Raw genomic sequence first — 20,602 nt, forward strand, 5'->3', positions numbered from 1 at the left:
GAAGGACAGGATGGAGGGAAATCTAGTTCATTTTTCCCAACATGACCATCATGGAAGTGTTCTGCATGCCTACATACGTATGTTGAATTGCTTGCTCTCTCAATGAGGGTGGGTGAGAAGGGAGGAAGGAAGAGAATTTGGAACTCAAAGTTTTAAAAAACGAATGTTAAAAATTGTTTTTACATGCAACTGGGAAATAAGATACACAGGCAATGGGGAATAGAAATCTAGCTTACCCTACAGAAAAATAGAAGGGGATAAGAGAGGGGGGCCGGTGGTAGAAGGAAGGGTAGATTGGCGGAAGGGGTAATCAGAATGGGGTGGTGGGAGAGGAGAGATGGGAAGAAAATTTTAAACTCAAAATTTTGTGGAAGTGAATGCTGAAAATGAAAATAAATGAATGAATGAATGAATGGATAAATGAATGAATAAATAAATAAATAGAAATGTGGAGGCGGGAAATCAATTTCACAAGTATAATACGAGGAAGCCATGGATAGACAGCAGTTGTTTTGAGAAAGCTCTGATGGTCTAAATGGATTGCATGCTCAATGTTAGCAGTATGATGTGGCAATCCAAAAAGCTATTGCAATCTCGGGCTGTGTTAAGAGGCACATGATTTCTAGGAAGAAGGTGATAGTCTCACCGCAGTCTGCCCTCGTCAGACCCGGTCTGGAAAATTGTGTTAAGTTCTGGGTGTCACAGATTAAAAAGGACATTGATAAATTGGAAAGTATCTATAGGATGGCAAGCAGCATGGTCTTGAGTCCATGGCATAGGAGGATCAGTTAAAGGAACTGGAAACATTTAGCCCAAGGAAGGAAAGAATCTTGGGGAATCTGATAGTTGTCTTCAAGTGTCTGCATGGAGAATAGAATAAATTTGTTGTTTGGCCTCAGTGGGAAAATACAGAGCACTGGGGTAGAAACTGCAAAGAAGCAAATTTAAGCTTGAGGTCAGCTTGCTAACAATCAGCAGGTGAAAAGTAGAAGAGGCTGGATGAGCATTTGTTGGGTACATTATTGTGGGGATTCCTTTGAGGATTGGCTGGAGTAGGTCATTGCTGAAGTCCCTTCCAACTCTCAAATCCTGTGATTCTATTCTAGGAAGTCAGTCAAGCTCCTTGAACAGAGATGTGACACAGTTGGACAATGAGCTTTAGGGACAATTCTCTGGCACCAAGGCATGGGACAGATTGGTGTGAAGAGACCAATTATGAAATTACTGTCAGAACCCCATTTAAGAGGTGAAGCATGAGATGGCTGGTACCTGTAGGAGTGGAGATAACTTAAGGGGGTACAATACACTTTGCTTCCTCCAATAAAAATTTTAGAATAGAAGATATCTTTTGTTTACATGGATGATGGGAGAGGGAGAAAGAAGCTGGTTAAGGTTTGCTGGTAGTCTTAATGAAAGCACTAGGGGATAGAAGGAATTTAAGAAAATCAAACCTGATTACTGAGAACAAATTCTCTAAAAATCTGTCTTTGCAAGGGTAATGGTCCTTTTTTCCCACTTATTTTTTTGAGGCACTCTTCTGAGACCTGTCAGTGAAGACTAATAACAAGTCATTTTCTTTTTCTCTTCTGGCTTAAATAATGTTGACAAGTGAATGTCTGATGTAGGTTAGAGCACTGCTGTAAATGAGGCCAAGGTCACAAACTTAACTTTTGAGGCCCAGTTTCTTCCTGTTCTGATTCTGTTTTGTATCTACAGAATACACCTCTAGGTCTAGGCACTTTTGTGGTTTTGATTCTAGGAGGGAACAGCTAAGACAATAAAGTCACATTACTGTACGTATATCTGTACTACGAGAAAATCCAATCCAATAAACATTTGTTAAACTCCTACTATGTGCCAGGCACTGTGTTAAGCATTGGGGATACAATTAATAAAAAGGAAGACAGTCCCTAACCTCAAGGATCTTACAATCTAATGGGGGGAGGCAATACACAAAAGAAGGCAGGAAAGCAGCGAGAGGATTGAGGGGGGACAGCAGGACCAGGGCCAAAATCTTGTTCCATGGAGTTGAAACCAAGTAGGGCAGCAGATGTAAAGAGCAGAGCGCTGAGAGTTCAGCCTCTGCCCTTTAATAAAGGAAGGCAATGGGAATAGCTTGTTATTTCTCTCACTAATCAGAGCAGACAGGAGGCTGAGGGAGATAGTGTCAATTTAGGCTTGACTTAGCTGCATGGTCATGAGAAAATCAGCTTTACTAAAGGGGAAGTGTGGGCAGGGGGAATATCATTAACATCCTCTCCATGGACAATAGAAGACATGGTTATTGGTAGATGATCCTCTTTCCATAAGGAATAGCTTAGATTTTTACAACAGCCTATCTATATCTGAACCATAACCTTATATGAAGAAAAATCATTTGTTCATGGACTGCTGTAGAACAGATCAGTTTAAGAAAAGAAAATAAGGAAGTGGAGAACTCATTCAATCACTGCTTTTGTTCTTAATTATCACCCAATAATTATCCAACTGGTTTTGTTTAAGGGATTTATTATTCTTTTTTTCATAACATTTATCAGAGTTGCCTCTTTCTCTCTATTCTCATTATCTTGCAATCTGGATTATGGCAAACTATTTCCCCAATCTCTCTCCACTTCAAGCCATTTTATAAACCCCATTCACTATGGCATGCCCTGCCTTCTACAAAAGTTCCAGAATCCTCACTCCAGAAGGCAAGGATAAGCCACCTTACCTATCTAACTGTTGCAACCATTTGGCTAGCAGCTGCTGTGGGGGGTGAAAGACCAACACAAGCCCAAAAACAAGAAAGCTGCCAGCACAGGTTCTTTTGATCTGCTTTACTAAGGAAAGCAATGTTAAGGAGTTAACAATCTTATTTCAATCCAACATACAAATATCATTCACTTAGTTCAGAGGAAAAAGCCAGCACCCTGAACTTCAGAGCAAACACAAACAAATTACAAACATCAACAGACAGACCTTGTCTGATTCAAATCTCAATGCATAGTTAGCAGGGTTTAACAAAGTCCCAAAATTGGGGTTTACAAGCTGGAGGGCTCTTAACTACAGCTGCCCAGAGTCTCCACATCAACAGGCCTCCAAGAGTGAGAGCCCGAAGCAAATAGCTCTGTTTTCTCTTTTTATACACTCTTTAGCCATTATCAAACATCATCTGAACAACCAGAACTCAGGCTCCTACTACTGGCTCTAGTCTTAGCAACTCCCCTTAGGACCCTGAGGGCTTCACACCCACATAGGCTTAGCACCTAGTAGATAGGGGTTTGGGCCTGGGGCTTTGCACCTAGTAAGGCTCAATCAAAGACACTTAATTAATCATTCTAAAACAGTAAAAGTCCCTACTCAGTTGATATTACACTAACCTCTACCTGAGCTATAAAGTCTCATTTCTCTTCACTGTCTCCACTACCCTCCATGTTCACTTGCTCCTAACTCTTGAGTCTTTACTCATTCTCATTCTTCCAATTCCTTCGAATTCCCCAAAGCTTTCCTCTTCTCTCTTCACCTAACTATACGTTACCCTTCCCTCATAGCTGGCTTATTGCATCTGCTCTATGAACTTTTCCTTAAGTACTGAAACCAACACTAATCTCATTCCTTTTCCTTTAATTTGCTATACTGCTCAAGTGGGCCGCTTATGCCTATATAAGTCATAAGTTTATTAAGTCAGGGACCATGTCTCGTCTTCCACCTTATTTGTATTCCCTATAACGCCTAACAGACCCTTAATGATGGGCATGGAAGGCACTTAATACTAACTTCCAGAATGAGCAGTCTTTGGACATTGATGTGGTTCATATTATGTAAGAACTAAAAAACTCTCCAGACAGCTGAACTATGGAAGACTTTTCTCCCCCTTGTTCCTTTTATAGGTTCTTCAGGAGAACGACTGTGATCTTCTCTATAAACATATGGTATCTCAGAGAAAGGAAGGCTGAAAATGACTTAATAAGTTTTCCATATCCATAAAGTGTCAACCAAAGGAAATAGACTTAAAATCATAGAACATCAGAGTGGGAAGGCACTTTAGTTATCATCTAGTCTCAAGCTTCTTAACCTAGGGTCTCTGAATGTAAAAAAAAAATTAATGAGTCTATTTCAATAATTGTTTTTCTTGTAATCCCATGTATTTTATTTTATAGATTTAAACACCTGATTCTTAGAAGGGGTTTATAGGCTTCACCAGAATGTCCAAGGGGTCCATAGCCCAAAAAAGGTTATAGTCCTGATATAGTGCAAGTCATATACAAGAAGAAATTCTACCTACAGTAACCCTCCAGGCAGTCCTCCTGCCTTCAGTGAAAGCATGCCAATGATGGGGAAAGTCACTACCCTGGACATAGCCAGCCCATTCCAGCTCTACTGAAGAAAAAGCATTTCCTTTTATTAAATCCAAATCTGTCTCCTTCTATAGCTTCAGGGGCAGCAGGAGATACAGATGAAAAGGAACTTCCCAAATGAGAGGAAGGAAAAGAATTAAGGAAGGTTAGTAAGGGAGTTTATGAATTCACCTTCTTTCTCTGGTGCTCATTAACAAGAGGCAGAAGACCGAGACACTACATAAAAGCTGAAGGTCCCTTCCACACTGAAGATTCCATGAGGCCTACGAAGGCTCATCTAAGCCATTCAGAGGGAATCATAAGAAACTTCAGTCATATCCCCTATCTTTCATCTTTTAGTGCGCACACACGCACGCACACACACACACACACACATACTTCAGCTTTCTGGCAAACTTGGGGCTGCACATTTTGCTGTAGGGCTATGAGTAAGAAAAATTATAATCTCTCCATGAGTGAACAATGAACGATGTGTCTCTGAAATCAATGTGTTCTCCTCATAAAAGTAGTTTTCTACCTGTAGGCAACTGTGCAGGTGTCCTTGTACTCTTGGAGCTTAACACACACCATGTTGAGGAACTGATCGGAGTATGCACTGAGGTCATGCATCAGGTTCATGAGGTCTTGCACGGTCTTCTCCACAATTATTGTGCTCTAGAAAAGGAAATGCAGACAGAACAGAAGGCTGTGAGATCTTCACACAGGGAATGAGACAGTAAGAGAAATAATACAATAACTTAAGATGCTGACATTGCCTGAAGTGAGAAAGAAGAATGGTTATGAGAGTCAGCAGTGACGTTGCACACAGGGCTGCTTTTTCAAGGGCTTTGGAACACTTACATGTTGCATATTTAATCCTTAAAGTTTCACATTGTACTGCTCAACTTCAATAAGGCATTTCTGGGAGTTTCTGCCTAATTTGAATCAACTAGATCATCTCACTGCCCTGCTGCAAAGATCAGAGACCCAGGTCAGGACAGAAAGAACAACACAGAGGGATTCCACAACTTCGAATACTTGAAATTCACTGATTTGAGGAAAAGATGAATTGCTTGGGAGCCAGCGAAAGTAGATTTATGTTCAGAAGCATCAATTTCTATTTGTGCAAGGAACTATGGGAAATACACTTTATTGTTTACATAGTAAAATTTCAAAGGTATAAAATGAGGAAAATATTTCCTGGCTATTCCTTATTTCCCAAGGATATTGAAACAATATGCTACATAAGAAGTGCTTTGAATTCCTAAGAAGAAGAGAACTACATAAATGCAAGGCTTTATTACTGTTGTAAAAGCAGAAACAGTATCACCTTAAATTAATGGAGAGTTTTTAAAGGACTTTTTCAAGCTGTTACACCTGTTACCTTCACAATAATCCCATGGGGAAGATAATATAGGTATTCTCTCCATTTTATAGATGAGGAAAATAAGGCACAGAATTTAAGCCACGGATTTATCCATGGTCTACCAGGTAAGAGCAAAATTAATCGATCAACAAGCATTTATTAATTGTTTACTCTGAGCCAGGCACTGTCCTAGGCACTAAGGATACAAAGGTCCCACCATCCCTTGCCCCCCACTGAATTCCTACTCTCAAGGAGCTTCTATTCTACCAGGGGATGTTAAAAGCAGAAATTTGTTCTGACCCTAAGGTACCCTTTTCATTTGACCACATTATTTCTTTGGGAATTTTTGTCTATTTTAAAAATGAAGGAAATAAACCCCAAAAGAAGAAAAAATATTATTTACATTTTACCCATAGGGATCAGTTACATAGCAAGTCACGTCAAACCTGAAAAAGACATCCTTGTGCAATATTCATCAACATATAAACTTGAAGATTGCCCCTTCTGCAGTGTTTAACCTCCTCATTTGCACTACCTTCCGAGCGACTTACGCCTCAGACTCCCCCAACTGATTCCCGTGGATCTTTACCTTAGTGAAATACCAGCCTCATGCTCAACAGCCCGGACTCCTGTGTTGTAGAGCATATATGTACGATATATCTATGGAGGCCATGGTAAAGATAAAATGATTTCTAAAGTGCTAGTTTGAGGCTGACCTGTGAGGGAAGTTTTAAATTAAATAAATAGCTCAATGTGAAAAATTCAATCATTAGAAATGGCCAAATCTACATTTAAATTAGATTGTATTTATCTGAAAATGATTAATCCAATGAGTTGGGAAATCTAAAAAGAAGTCCTACTCCAAAGGCTCATGGTGATAAGGAGGTGACCTGGGATTCTGGAAGAATGGGTCCATAGAGCACAAGCTTTAGCAGATTCTTCAAGCTGGAAAGCCTTTGGATATGGGATGGTGCAAGACTATGTGTCTGTTGTCTAAAGATCAACTTAGCCAAGTACATCATTTACCACTAGAAAGCTGGCTACCAGGCCTTGTTAAGATGAATCAATGGCACATGAAATAGACAAAGATATGAAATGGTTCTCAATCTTTCATGCTTCCTTTCTGTTGCTATAATGATGATGATGGAGTGGCTGAATGAGGAACAGGAGGTGCTAAAGATTCATGCAGTTCATGGAACATCTGTAAACATTAATATAATTCTTGTCCCTCAACATGCCATCCTTGTTTAATATTACTCAAAGAAGAGAAATACATTCATGTTGATGTTCTAACTATAAGTGAAATAGAAAGATATAGAGAAGTTCCAAGTATATGGAGGACTGACTTGGGGTTTGACAGCATGGTGAATAGAGATGTTGGCAGAGTTGAGGTCAAGGGGTTTCCAGAGACAGCAAGAAATATCATTCTATTGGTTATTTCCGCTCTTTTCCCTTTCAATATTCAAGGCAAGCATAAAGAAACAAGTTACCATAATTATAACTGCATTGCAGAAAATGAAATAGAGAAAGTCTATGAAGAACTTAACAAGATACTTTAAAGTCAGTTACACTATACATTGATACTCAATGTCTTCAATGCATTGGGGAAAATGGCAAAAAAACCCCCACGTATATGGATATACTGTACTAAGGAGACATGGACTAAACATTCCAAGTAACATCATTGGTTAAAAGGGGATAAGATGTTGAAATGACCTTTGGAATTGGAACATTCTGTGGCCAAGATGAGTTGTAACTAGAGGAGGCAGCATGACTTTAGAGACAGAATACTGGATCTGGAGTCAGAAAGACTTCAATTCAAATGGTCCCTCATACAATCACCAGCTAAGTCATTTAACCTCTCTCTGTACCTTAGTTCTTCAGCTCTGAAATGAGGGCATTGGACAAGATGGCCTCTAAGATCACTTCCAATTCTACATCTATGGTCCTATTAATATACCATACACATGTATATATGTGTATGTGTATACACATACGTATGTATACATATACACATATATACATATGTGTGTACATATATGCACACACACACACACACACACACACACACACTATAATGATAGAACCTGGACCCATGATTTCATTAATACAGGAAACTCTAAGGTGAAGAAACTTCCTCTTCATATACAAGCTAGTACCTTAGAGAGTTACCTAGCACTAGGAAGTTAAGTTGCTTGCTTAGGATAGTACAGCCACTTTGGATCAAGTATTTGAACTAGGTCTTCCTGGTTTCAAGGTTAGTTCTCTGTCCAGTGTGTTACATTACACCACCAACTAAAGAAAGATGAACAGTAAAATGAGTGACTGGGATATAGGATCATGTGGGGTGGGAATGCAGTGAGAGAATTCATTCCACTGACCACTCAATATTTGAAGTGAGAGAGAGAACTTCCTTCAGCGGTCCCTTGGTGACTTCAGGGCATCCATACCTGTGCTACTGGGAGAGAAAAATATGTGGGGGTTGGGAGGCAAGGGGTTTTGTGCTGAGGGCACACGGAAAATTTTGTGTAATACAGATGGGAACCACAACTTTGGGAGTTAGAGGAAACAGGGTCTGCTCTGCATCTATAAATAGTTTCTGCTCTGGGCTAGCTAAAAAGAGCACACGGATCTCTGGGTTCAGAGTGGGAGTGAATAGCAAAACTGGACTCAGCAGGAACTGAGTCTAGGAGTTTGTCTGTATCCCAGGATAGTGCATAATTGGCCATATGATGGGCCAGCTGCAGTATGTCTAGTTTAACATTATGTTGGGAAAAAAAAAAGTGGTTTGAGACCAAGAAATGAAAGAGGCCAAAGGTGCATAGACTACTGAGAAGCCATACACTGCACAACATGAAAAACTTCTTTAAGAAGAGTAAAAAAGCAATGGCCAGTCCTGAATGACATCATTTAAAAAAAGAAAGTGACTATATCTTAACAGACAGAAAGAAAAAAAGGAAAAACCCCATTTAAAGACACCGAAGTCATTTGGAATTCATTCTTTGTACGCTGTCAAATGATTGGTTAGAGTAAAGGTCAAACTAAATACCATGTGTGTGATAATAGAAGCTTTAACCTACCCTTTGTTTAAAATATTTACTGCTTTTTTTTACATCTCCTACATTTCCCAATGTCTCACAGAGAGCCATCTCTTATAGCAAAGAATTTTTAAAAAGAGGAAAAAGTCTATTATATGCAGAGTTCCTAATCCATAGCTTGTTTTGGGGGCCTAACTTGGTCGTTATAATTTCTCAGCCTTCTGTTAGGAATGTTTTATTGTGACATTGCTGCAGCCATTGTGAATACTGTTTCCCTGGTTTTGTTAATTTCACTTTAAGTGTTCCCACATTTACCTGTGCTCATTACATTAAAGGTTTCTTATAGTACAGCAATGTTTCATTAGATTCATGTACTCAATTTGTTTAATCATTCGCTTATTAATGGGCATCTTTGCTTTCAGTTCAGCACCACCATAAAAAGTGCCGCTATAAATATTTTGGCTTAAATGGGATCTTTCTTTTTGTCGCTGATCCCTTGCAGGTATTTCTGGGTCAATGGTTGTAAACATTTGTTCCCACATAATTCCAAATTGATTTCTAGATTGTTGGACCAATTTATAACAGTGTGCTAGTGTGTCCATATTACTCCAACCCTCCCAACACTAACTATTCTCATTTGTAATCCTGGTCAATTTGCTGGGTATCAGGCAAAACCTCTTATTTTGACTTACATTTCTCTTACTATTAGTGATCTGGAGCATTTTTCATATGGCTGTTAATAATTTGTATTACTTTTTTGTGTTATTTCTTTTAAAAAATGTTCATTTTCTTGACCATTAATCTATTAGAAAATGGCATTAGGTCATATATATTTACTTGTGGTATACATCTTGGAAATGAGATCTTTTTCAGAGATATTTGATATGAGTATTTTTCTCAGACTATCTTGGTTTTTTTTAAAAGTTGTTAACTTTAAAAGTGGGAAATAGAAAAAAGTAAGAACATTCACCAATCACTAGTTTTTAGAGAGTTTAAACAACATAAACCATTCCCCTCAGTGAAGAGGTGGAATGAACCCAGAAACCACTTCCACTAGCAAACATTTATTCTCTCTTTCCAAGTGGGGAGACACCACAGCTATGGGAAGCTAAGTTGATAGTATAAGCTTATTTTCAAAATATTTTGGAGGCCTATCGAAGAGCTATATTGACTCACAAAACTATAAAAAGAAATTGAGGAGAAAAGGAGCCTGTAGACAGCTTACCATGAAAGCTTGCTAATTTAAAACACTTCAAGAGTATTTGTGGATGAATGGGTGGAAGGACGAATGAAAAAGCATTTATGAAGCACCGCAGATATAAATATAAAAAAGCTAGACAGTTGTTGCCTTCCCAGAGCTTACATTCTTAATAAGGGAAGAGAATATATGTAAGGGAGAAGTAGCTGGGCTGGGAGATCAAAGGGGCAGTGAGTGGAACCATCTAAAATTAAGAAGATAACAAAGAGCTACAAAATGGAATATAGGCATATCTCTTTATACATGTGTGATCACATACAGCCAGCTCTATTTCTCTATGTAAGTTTACACATACAGAAAGACCTTGGAGAATGAGATAAACCACAAATTGGGCATGGAATTAAATAGGAGGAGGAAAATCAGGTGCATTTCCATTCAATTCAATAAGCATTTATTATGCATCTACCTAGTACCAGGCATATTTGTACTTCCAGTAATCCCAGACTGTTTGCTGCTGTGAAAGCCTGTAGTTTGAATACCAATATTCTTTCAATGACATCATATAGCTATGAGTCACCACTCTCTACAGTCTCAGAAGAAGGAAAATGGTAAGTTACTCCAAGGACAGTGGAAAGTTATATGTTTAATGGAAAGAGATCTAGCATGTTACCAACAGTGATTTGCCCATGGCATTTCACTGAGCACCACTTATGACTGAAAAAGGAGATGGGGCCAGTTGGCTAGGGAGGATAAGGAAGAATAAACAAGGATATCCTGAGTGCTATAATGGTACCATCAAGGTATTAAAGGAACAAAAAGAAAGGCCTCTCTGAAGTGGATGGATCCTCTATAAAGCATGCAGAGAAAGACTGACAAGAGCTGCAAAAGAGAAGGTATAGAGGGGATGTGATCTATGTTGTTGGAGGAAGTACCTGAAACAATGAAACCAGAGATGCCTAAAATTATCAATGCAAACCACAGGATTTTCTTATTTCTTTTGAAAATCAAAAGGAAAGGGAACAAAAGGAAATGAGGATATAAAGCACCTATGCACACAGCTTTTCCCAAGACCATGGAGGATTAGCTATAGCTATGAGCTATATCTGCATTCTTATTCAATTCTGCAGATCTCTTTACTTTCTTTCATTCCCTCCACCCCCTTTTTTGGTATATTAATCAGAAGGTGAGGTGAGGTATATTAATCAGAAAGTAGAGAGCAAGGGGAGAAGAGCTATCTTCTATAGGGCAAAACCTCATAGGAACCCAAATTACTGTCTCTATAGTATCCCCACAAGTACAACTTCCTTTTCTATATTGATTTTAAGATTAAAGCACTGCAGTTTCACCCTGATCCATAATCTTGTTCCTCTATATTTGCCTGTGAGTGACAGAAATTGATTCTGCTCTGCTCTATGTCCCCAAGCTGCTAAAAAGAATCTAAAAATCTCACCCAGATTCAAAATACAGGTTATGCCGCATCATGGGCATTGACAGCATCTCCTCACTGTGGGGCTCAGCCAGGATATGAGTTAGCCTTTGTGTCTTTAATGGTACTTTATATAGACACAGAGTTGTTTAAAATATTGTGCATTTGGGGGTAAATGGGTCAGGGAAAGGGCTCCACAATATAAGGAGAAGGGGTCGTTGACAAGATCAGAATCCAAAGAGCTCAGAGTGCAAAATCTGACCCCTACCTGACCAAATCGATGACAATTTCCCCACTAAATGGTTGTCTAACGTCTACTTGGAGATTCCTGTACTGATGTCTCCACTTTGAGGCAGCTCATCCCATTTATTGATGGCTGTCATCATTAAGGTTATTCTTACACTGAACTAGAATCTATCTCTGAATCTTCTGTCCATTGCTCCTAGTACTGTCTTCTGGGACCAAGTAGAACAGGATATCATGAAGCTCAGATTCAAACATTTTTCCAGTTTGGTAGGTCCTTCCTACACCTGAACTTGTGCTCCTCTGGCAGTGTCTTCCAGAACCCAAGACGTTGCTACACAACAAGGAAGCAAAGATAGAGAGGGGTTTTAATGGAGATTAACTTGCTCAGAGTGACTGAGTACTGTCACTAATTCACATTCTAATGCTAATTCACGTTCATAGAGCAGGGTTTATTAATTGGGCAAGATCAAATGCCCATATAACTCTCTGAGAGAGAACGAAGGTATCTCCAGATATAGCACAAATGAATCATTCAGAAGATGGCATGCTGTCTCAGGAGCCATTCTCCAGTAAAAGAAAAAAAATCTCTTCAGTAACTAGAATGTGAGTTAAAAAGGAAAAAAAAATTAAGTGATACCCTCAGTAATAGCCTGTGATTTAATAATGCATTTCTTCTGAACATCTCAAAGCACTGTTAAATGTATTCTCTAATATGCTTACAGCATTCCCAAGGAGAACTGGCAGGAATTATTTATTCACTTTTGACAGATGGAAAAAATTGACGGCAACAAAATGTTAAGTGACTTGCTCAAGGTTACACAGGGACAGTGTCATGATTAGATAGATCAGGTTTGGGGCTGAATATGAGCTCGTTTCATTTGGAGAACAGTGAGAAAACTGGCTTGATGGGAATGAAGGGTATATATTGAGGGATGGAGGAAGAGAAACACAGACAAGAAGGGTGGAGCCAATGACGGATTTATAATGATTTTGCTATCAGGCACCCACCACCGCCAGGTCCCCGGACGCTCTCTAATGCATTATGCAGTGTATTGAGTTTCAGCCCCATGAATAGGAAGAATAATGCTACAAGTCAGGTCCTTCTGAGAAGTACCTTGCTTGGTTTTACTGCCTCTCACCTCTAGGTTTTTCAATATAAAGCTGAATAGAAAAAAACAAAACAAATAAACAAAAAAAAAAACCCAACAACTGATTTACAGTCATTGGTGTATGGAGTTTGTATTCCATAAGGCAGTACTAGAGAAGTCCCTGAAATAATGAAACAAGAGAAATAAAGTATGATCCTAACAAATGTTTCCTTTGCATCTATTTTATTATGTCCAGAGCTTGTGCTAGCAGGATACCAGCATTTAGGGATTCAGAACTGAATGAATGCTTGTTGCAGCTGAGGGGTGTAACCAAAAATACATTTTGAACATTGGTCAGTGGAATTCATAATACCTAAAATTTGTCATCATTGTTGTTTTTCAGTGATGTCTGACTCTTCATGACCCCATTTGGGGTCTTCTTGGTAAAGATACTGGGGTGGTGTGCCAATTCCTTCTCCAGATCATTTTACAGATGAGGAAACTGAGGCAAACAGGATTAAGTGACTTGCCAGGGTCACATAGCTAGTAAATGTCTGAAGACATGAACTTGAAGATTTGAACTCAAGAAGATAATCTTCTTGCTCCTAGGCCTGGTGCTCTATCCACTGAACCACCTAGCTGCCCAACCTATTACTATGTTACTAAAAAATTGCAGTCATCTATGATTTGTGGCCAATTATAAACAACTGTGATAATTACTAGGGCAATGAAAATGAGGACAGAAACTGAAAAGAAACCACTTTTACTTCATTAATCTGTTGATTTGCACAATATTTAAAATGTTCACATGAGGCTGTATCTGTTAAGAAAGCAAAAGAAGTATTTCAGCCAGAGGTGGGTGTGTAAGTGTAAATCTCCAAGGAGGGTTTTCTCCCTAAAGAGTCTCTTGGTCTTTACTTTTCCTTTCTTCCAGGCAACCAGGAAATTGATTCCCTGCTTCTCTTATAATTACTAAAAACTATTTCTTCTGACCATGATTTCTGTTTCCTTGGCCCGCTATGTCCTGTAGATTCTCCTTTACCCTCTTGAACTTGAAGCAAGAATATAGTCCCTTTGAGGTTTTCCTGTTTTACTGTTGTAGTAACAATGTGAGGCAGCATGCCATCCTGGAGAATGGGCTATCAACAAGTCAAGACATCAAGCATTTATTAAATATCTAGCATGGGCCAAGCATGGTGCTAAGTGCTACTGATACAAAGAATGCAAAAAATGTAGGACAGGCCTAGGTTACAGAGGGACTCAAAAGCCAGAGGATTTTACGTTTGATCCTAGAGGTAATAGGGAGCCACAGGAGTTTATTGAATAGAGGGACGACATGCTCAGACCTTCACTTTATTTTTTTTCTTTCTTTTTTTTGAAGGGGGGAAGGCAGGGCAATTGCGGTTAAGTGACTTGCCCAAGGTCACACAACTACTAAGTGTGTCAAGAGTCTGAGGCCAGATTTGAACTCAGGTCCTCCTGACTCCAGGGCCGGTGCTCTACTCACTGCACCACCTAGCTGCCCCACCTTGATTAACTTCTTAAAGAGGCCTATTCACTGAATGGCATTGAATGGCACCTGAAAATACATTAGCCTGAAAGGGCCAGGGTCTCCCAATGCATCCTGGGCCATCTCTAGTCCTCCTGATGAATATCAGGCCACTGGACCCAGATGGTTCTGGAGGAGAAAGTGAGGCTGGTGACCCTGCACAGCCTTCCCTCACTCAAATCAAAGTCAACTGCAAGTCATGTCATCATTTCCCTGATGTCATGGTCCTCTTTGAGAACGAAGGACAAACATAACAACAGTTGCCCAGGTATGAGGTTATGAAGGCCTGCACCAGGATGCTAACAGTATCAGAGGCAAGAAAGGGGACACATGCAAGAGATGTGAAGGTAGAATCAATGGGATTTGGCAATAGATTGGATTTTGAGAGGGGAGAAAGAGGGAAGAGTTGAGGATGACAGCTAGGTTATAAGCCTGGGTGACGATGAAGATGGCAGTGACCTCAATAGTAATAGGGAAGGTAGAAAGGAGAGAGGGTATTGGAGAACAATCCAGTTTTAGACATGTTGAGTTTAAGATAAACAATTCGAGATAGCAGTGCTCCAGTCCTGCCTCTGACATGCACTAGTTGTCTCAGTGTTCCCAGGAAACTTTCTAAAAGTGGAAGTTACAGAAAAATTGTTGATTTATATTGGTGGGGTATTCTCATATTGAGTTTCTTATAGTGATGAAACCATAGACCCCAAATAGTACAAAAATCAAACCAACAGGGGGAATGCATAAGGAGTGAAATTTGAAAACAAGGGGAAAGTTTTAAGTCCTAACAGTCCTCAAGAGAAGTTGTCTCTAGTATTCACTGGCTTATAAAGCCAGATCTTTCTTACTTTACAGGCACATTTTCATCTCTACTCCTGATCATATCACCCACAACCACATCAACCTGCATGTAATACATTGCCTAGCACACAGGAGGTGCTTAATAAATGTTTGCTGATAGATGATTTCTGCAGAATCATAGATTCATAACTATAAGAGAACATAGTGGTAGAATGGTCCAACCCTCTCACTCTACAGTGAAGAAAGTAAGGTCCAGAGAAGTGACTTGGCCAAAGTTACAAAGGTTCAGAACTGAGATAGAGCTTTCTTCTCTATTGAGATCTATCTTTCCATAGTTATCAGTGACCTCTCAATTAGGAAATTCAATGGTCTCTGTTGTCTTTATCCTCCTTGACCTTTCTACAGTGAATGACCTTATGTCTCATTCCTCTTTTTGGATCCTCCTTCTTCTTTTCATTTCCATGATACTGATCTCCATTCTCTACCAACTTCACAGGCTGTTCTTTCTCAGACTACTCATTGGTTCATCTTCCTACTCCTGCCATATACATACGGGTGTTACCTGAGTGTCTGTGCTAGGTATTTTCTCTTTATGCACACACACACACACACACACACGTGTGTGTGTGTGTGTGTGTGTATTCTTTTCCTTGACATTATCTATTACTTTAAAAATTTCTTTATTTTAGCATGCATTTATAATCTATTCTCCCAACGTCCTCCTTCAGTGAACAAAAACAGAAGTAAAAACACACACAAAACCAAAAACAAAACATACAAAACACAAAACTGCTTATCATAAACAAGATAGTTCAGTGAAGCAATTCCTACATTGGCTGTTGCTGAAAATAGATTTCTGTCTCTCTCTCTACCTCTCTCTTTCTCTCTCCTGTTGCCCTTCTTGCAAGAGGTGAATGGCATGTTTCACCTTTTAATTTTACCTACTCCTATTGACTCATTTATTACCAATTGTGCAGAATGAGAATGATGGGGTAAAACAGACTGCCTGGTATTAAGGAGAACACAGATAATAAGGCAATAGAGGCAACAGGCATATAGACTATGTATTTGATAAATTTGATGGTGCGCAAAAAGATAGGAACAGGTAGAGCTGTAAGTAGGCCAGAGTGACCACTGTTGCATAAAATTTAGTGTATTGACAAAACTTACAGTCCTTTGACAACCAGAAACAACTGGCAAGAATAAATAGTTAAAATAGAGAACTATCACATGGTAGGCTACAGCGACTTCCTCCTTCTACCATCATATGATGGGCTCCTCAACAACAGCCTTATAAAGTTGGTGTCCTAGAGTCTCTGTCTCCACTGTTGCCCAACCAAGACCATGCTTCGTGTTGGTTATTCTGTGCACAAAAATTCCTTGTTATTCCTAGAAATAAGAAAGTATATAGAGAAGCCAGTAGAGTGGAAGTGAAGGCTGGATTACTTGCACCAATGATGACATTTCTTTAAGTCAGGAAAAAACTTCTGGTTCATACTATTATAATTTCAAAAGCCCCAAATGCTTCTCACTGATTGTTAGGTAAGAAGCACATGTCAGTGTGCGGCTGCCAAAAGCACTTCCTGTCTCACCCTCCTGACTCTTTCTTCCTCCAGAGTCATGAGATCTGGGGGTCCAAGAGAAGAGATTTTCTAATCTCTGATGAGAACAAAAGAAGTCATATACCGATTCAACCCCGTGGTCCATCTAGCCCCAAATTCTGTCTCTAAGTAAGTTTTTTAGCATAATTTTCCAACCCTTTTAACAATAGGTTCAGTGATCCAACGCTCTTCTTCTCAAGAATCCAAATAATATCTCAATTAATCTCCCAACGGGTTGTAGGGAAAGGAGAGAATCATTACTACCTCCATTATATAACAGCAAGCTTAACAGTTTAAATAAGATGTTTTGGGGACAAACATAAGACTTAAGAAAGGTGTTCAAGTTGCTCTAGAGCATCAGGACAAAAAAATAAGGCTAGACTGAAATGATTTCACTTTTTTTCAATCTCTAAAACTCACATTCTATAGATATGCGTTTTGGGTCATGCTGTGACTTTTCTGTGGGTGCAGAAATTCTTCTCGAGGTAGTGATTCTTAGGGAATTATATATTTTGCTGTAGTTATTAAAGAAAAAAAGCTCACATGTCCTTAGATGTATCCCTCAGCGCCCAAAAAACTACAAAATTCACAACATAAAACCTTGAAAACCTTCCTCTCTTTACTGGCAATGTCAGGGTCTGTTCAGCAGGGGGCTCCAGTGACCCATGCTGGGGCACTATTCATTAGGGAAGAGCTGCAAATATATCAATCACCATGTCAGAGAAGGAAGTCCAGCTTGAACCAGTGGGAAATGCATGCCCCACAAAGATCTGTTCCGCTCTGTGCCGGCTCACCTGTCTTTGGTGGCACATGCCATATAATAATCAATTATGTTGACAAGTTTCCGTACAAATCCTTTCAGCATCAGTTACTCATGTACCTCTGAGGGGAGGTGTGGAACACTCCAAGGAAGCACATGGGCAGGGAGCCTCGCTTCCAGGAAAATGCAACATATGGAACTGCTGGCGAGGAATACGTGTGTGTACGTGTATGTGTGCACATGCATAGACCTTCATCTTGGGGAAGCTTTGGGGTGGGGAAGGGGCTGAGCTATCCCTCTGAGTGGGGAGCCAAAAAACCAGAAAGCTGCCAAATCCTAAGAAAAGGATTTTCAGGTTCAAGAAAACTAATTGGGATCTGCCAGAGGATTCTGGCCATTGCAGGTTCAAACTTGACTGTTCTTCAAGGCACTCCCCATAATCCTGGCAGTATTCCATGGACTAATCAAAGGGTAGGGGGCAAAGCAAAAACACAGGAGAGTCATGAGACTAGTGTCCTTAACCCAGCTTTGGCTCTATTTACTTGGCATCAGTGGTCAAGGGGTTTCTCCTTTCCTCATCTCTAATGTACTGTAGTTCATAAATAAAATGGAGACAGGAAGAGCACCTACCACCCAAGGTGTCTGTGAGGATCAAGTGAGACAGTAAATCTCTGTAAGGTGTTTAGCACAGTTTCTGGCACGTAGCAAGTATTATTAAGTAGAAATGCTCGTTCCCTTCCCCCACTTACGGAAATACATAGATACAAGATGTTGTTGTTGGTCAGTAGTTTTAGTTATGTCTGACTCTTTGCGACCCCATTTGGGATCCTCTTGGCAAAGATGCTGGAGGGGTTTGCCATTACCCTCTCCAGCTCACTTTACAGATGAGGAAACTGAAGCAAACAGGGTGAAGTGACTTGCCCAGGGTCATGCATCTATTAAGTGTCTGGGGTCAGATTTTAATTCAGGAAGAAGAGTCTTCCTGACTTCGGGCCTGGCCCTTCATCCATGGCACCACCTAGCTGTACAGCATGACTGCAAGATTGACAATACCAAGTTTGGGGAACCAGAAGTTGGTACAGTTTGGCTGAAGTGTAGAGCACACAGAGGAATAATATGTAATGAACCTGCAAAGGTAAAGTGGATTTACAGTGAAAGACCTTAAATGTCTCTGCAACACAAATTGAATCTGTACTTCTTTCCGATCCAGGCTTTTATTACCTTTCATGTCCTATGACATCAGTCCCCTGTTCAAAAACCATCAATCAGGGATTCCTTATCACCTCTAAAATAAAAACGAACAAATAAAAAAGCAAATATGGCATTCAAGGTCTTTCACTATAAATTCACTTTACCTTTGCAGGTTCAAATCTGACCTCAGACACTTACTAGCTGTGTGACCCTGGCTAAGTCACTTAACCCTGTTTGACTCAGTTTCCTGATCTGTAAAATGAGGTCATCTGTGCACATGCTGTAAACATCCTGAGAAAAAGGAATATTTTTCCCCCTTTTTTAAAATCCCTGATGCACAGCAGTAGGGAGCCATGCACAGAGGAAGGGCTTAATACGTGTTTCTTGTATTAAACGGAACCCTAAGGCATAAATATGAAGCCGCCATGTAGTGTAGGGGGCTAGAGAGCTGAACATGGAGTCACCAAGACTTGAGTTAAAATTCTGCATTAGGTATTTACTAGCTATATGACCCTGGGTAAGACTCTTAACTTCTCGGCCTCAGGTTCCTCAGCTGTAAAATGGGGATGATAATGGTACCTACCTCCAAAGGCTGTTGTGAGAATTAAGTGAGATAATATATGTAGATTGTTTTGTTGATTTAAAAATATAATGAATGTTGGTGATTACCATCACGGACACTTCTATCCCATTGCAGTCCTGGCTCTAATACTAGCTAGCTATCTGATTTTGAGCAAGCCACTTCCTTTTTCTGGGCTTAGTTTTCTCATCTGTCAAATGACAGAAATGGGAGTAAATAAACTCTAAAGTCCTTTTTAGTTCTAAAAAGTATTTTTTTCCCCCAAAGCCTAAAACAATAAATTTCCCCCATGGATTACATTTGTCTTTGGCAAGGAAGCAGCTAATTCTCTAGGAAGGCAATAGTTAATGCTTATAAAGTACTGAAGTTTCTCTAGGGTAGGGGATATAAAAATACAAGGATTTATTAGATATCATTTATACAAAATTTTTCTTCCACTGTATAGCTTACCAATTATGGTGTTTTTCAAGGCCAAAGGCTGGCAGAGCCAAAGAGTTCAGCATTCTTAGCTACGTTCCTCTTACCCATCCTGGGGCAGAAAAAAGACAATGTTCAAAGGCTTTTTATCCTTGGTTTTTGTCTTTAAATGGAAAATGTACACTCTGCATATCCTTCCACTATCACCATTTATTTTTCTAGTCCAAAAAGCTGGAGGCCCAGGAAACTGCTGCTAAACATTGTCAATTCCACTACAGAGGGTGCAGAGAAGGGCTAATACATAATGTGTAAAGGAGAAAAAGAAAAAAAATGAAGTACCCAAAGATCCATTGCTCATGATTCTTTGTCTGGTCTATTACATTTTTAAACATTTTTAAAAATAGGAAATTAAAATTGAGCTCAAAAAGACTCAAAAGAATAATAAAACCATTCAAAAGTCCCTTCTAGCAAGAAATCTAGGAGGGAAGTACTTTACATGTACATGGATGTTACTTGGAAAGAAAACTTTAATGATTCATAAAATTACCACACTTCCCAAGTAACTGAAAACAATAGTGCTCTCCAGAAAATGAAGACAAGCATTCAAATCCTTTTAATGGAGTTTATCTATCTTTTTTTTTCTTTTAATCTCTCTACTTGTTATAATACTAAGATTTATTTTTTTTTAAGGAATAAAGAATAGAATGTCTGGACTGACCATTTTCTTTTGCTTTGTTCCCCCTTTGTTAAAAGAAAAAAAAAAGAGGGTAAAATTAAGTGTTCAGATGACTGGAGATTTCCAGATGGCCAGACAAATGAGCACTTGGGTTCCTAAGCTGACATTTTGTATAGATATGGATATACATATCTGTCTGGGGTCTCGATGGCTCGTCTGTTCAATACAAACTTCATTCAGCCAAAGTGCTTTAAATGTGCGACAATGAAATTACTGCATAAAATCCAGATCAAGGCTGATTCAATTACTTTAATCAAAATGGAATTTTTTGTGTGTGGATTTTCAAAACTATTTC

General features: G+C 39.4%; 1 protein-coding gene across 1 annotated transcript in view; it reads right to left on the reverse strand.

The window, feature by feature from the left end:
- Positions 1-20,602, reverse strand: part of EXOC4 (exocyst complex component 4) — an 890,815-nt gene that overhangs the window by 172,098 nt on the left and 698,115 nt on the right. The window contains exon 12 of the mRNA XM_036759981.1: positions 4,855-4,991. Within this exon, the coding sequence (XP_036615876.1) occupies positions 4,855-4,991 (137 nt within the window). The remainder of the gene's footprint in view (positions 1-4,854; positions 4,992-20,602) is intronic.

This window comes from Trichosurus vulpecula, chromosome 5 (genome assembly GCF_011100635.1).
Source record: "Trichosurus vulpecula isolate mTriVul1 chromosome 5, mTriVul1.pri, whole genome shotgun sequence".
In the NCBI taxonomy this organism is placed as follows: Eukaryota; Metazoa; Chordata; class Mammalia; order Diprotodontia; family Phalangeridae; genus Trichosurus; species Trichosurus vulpecula.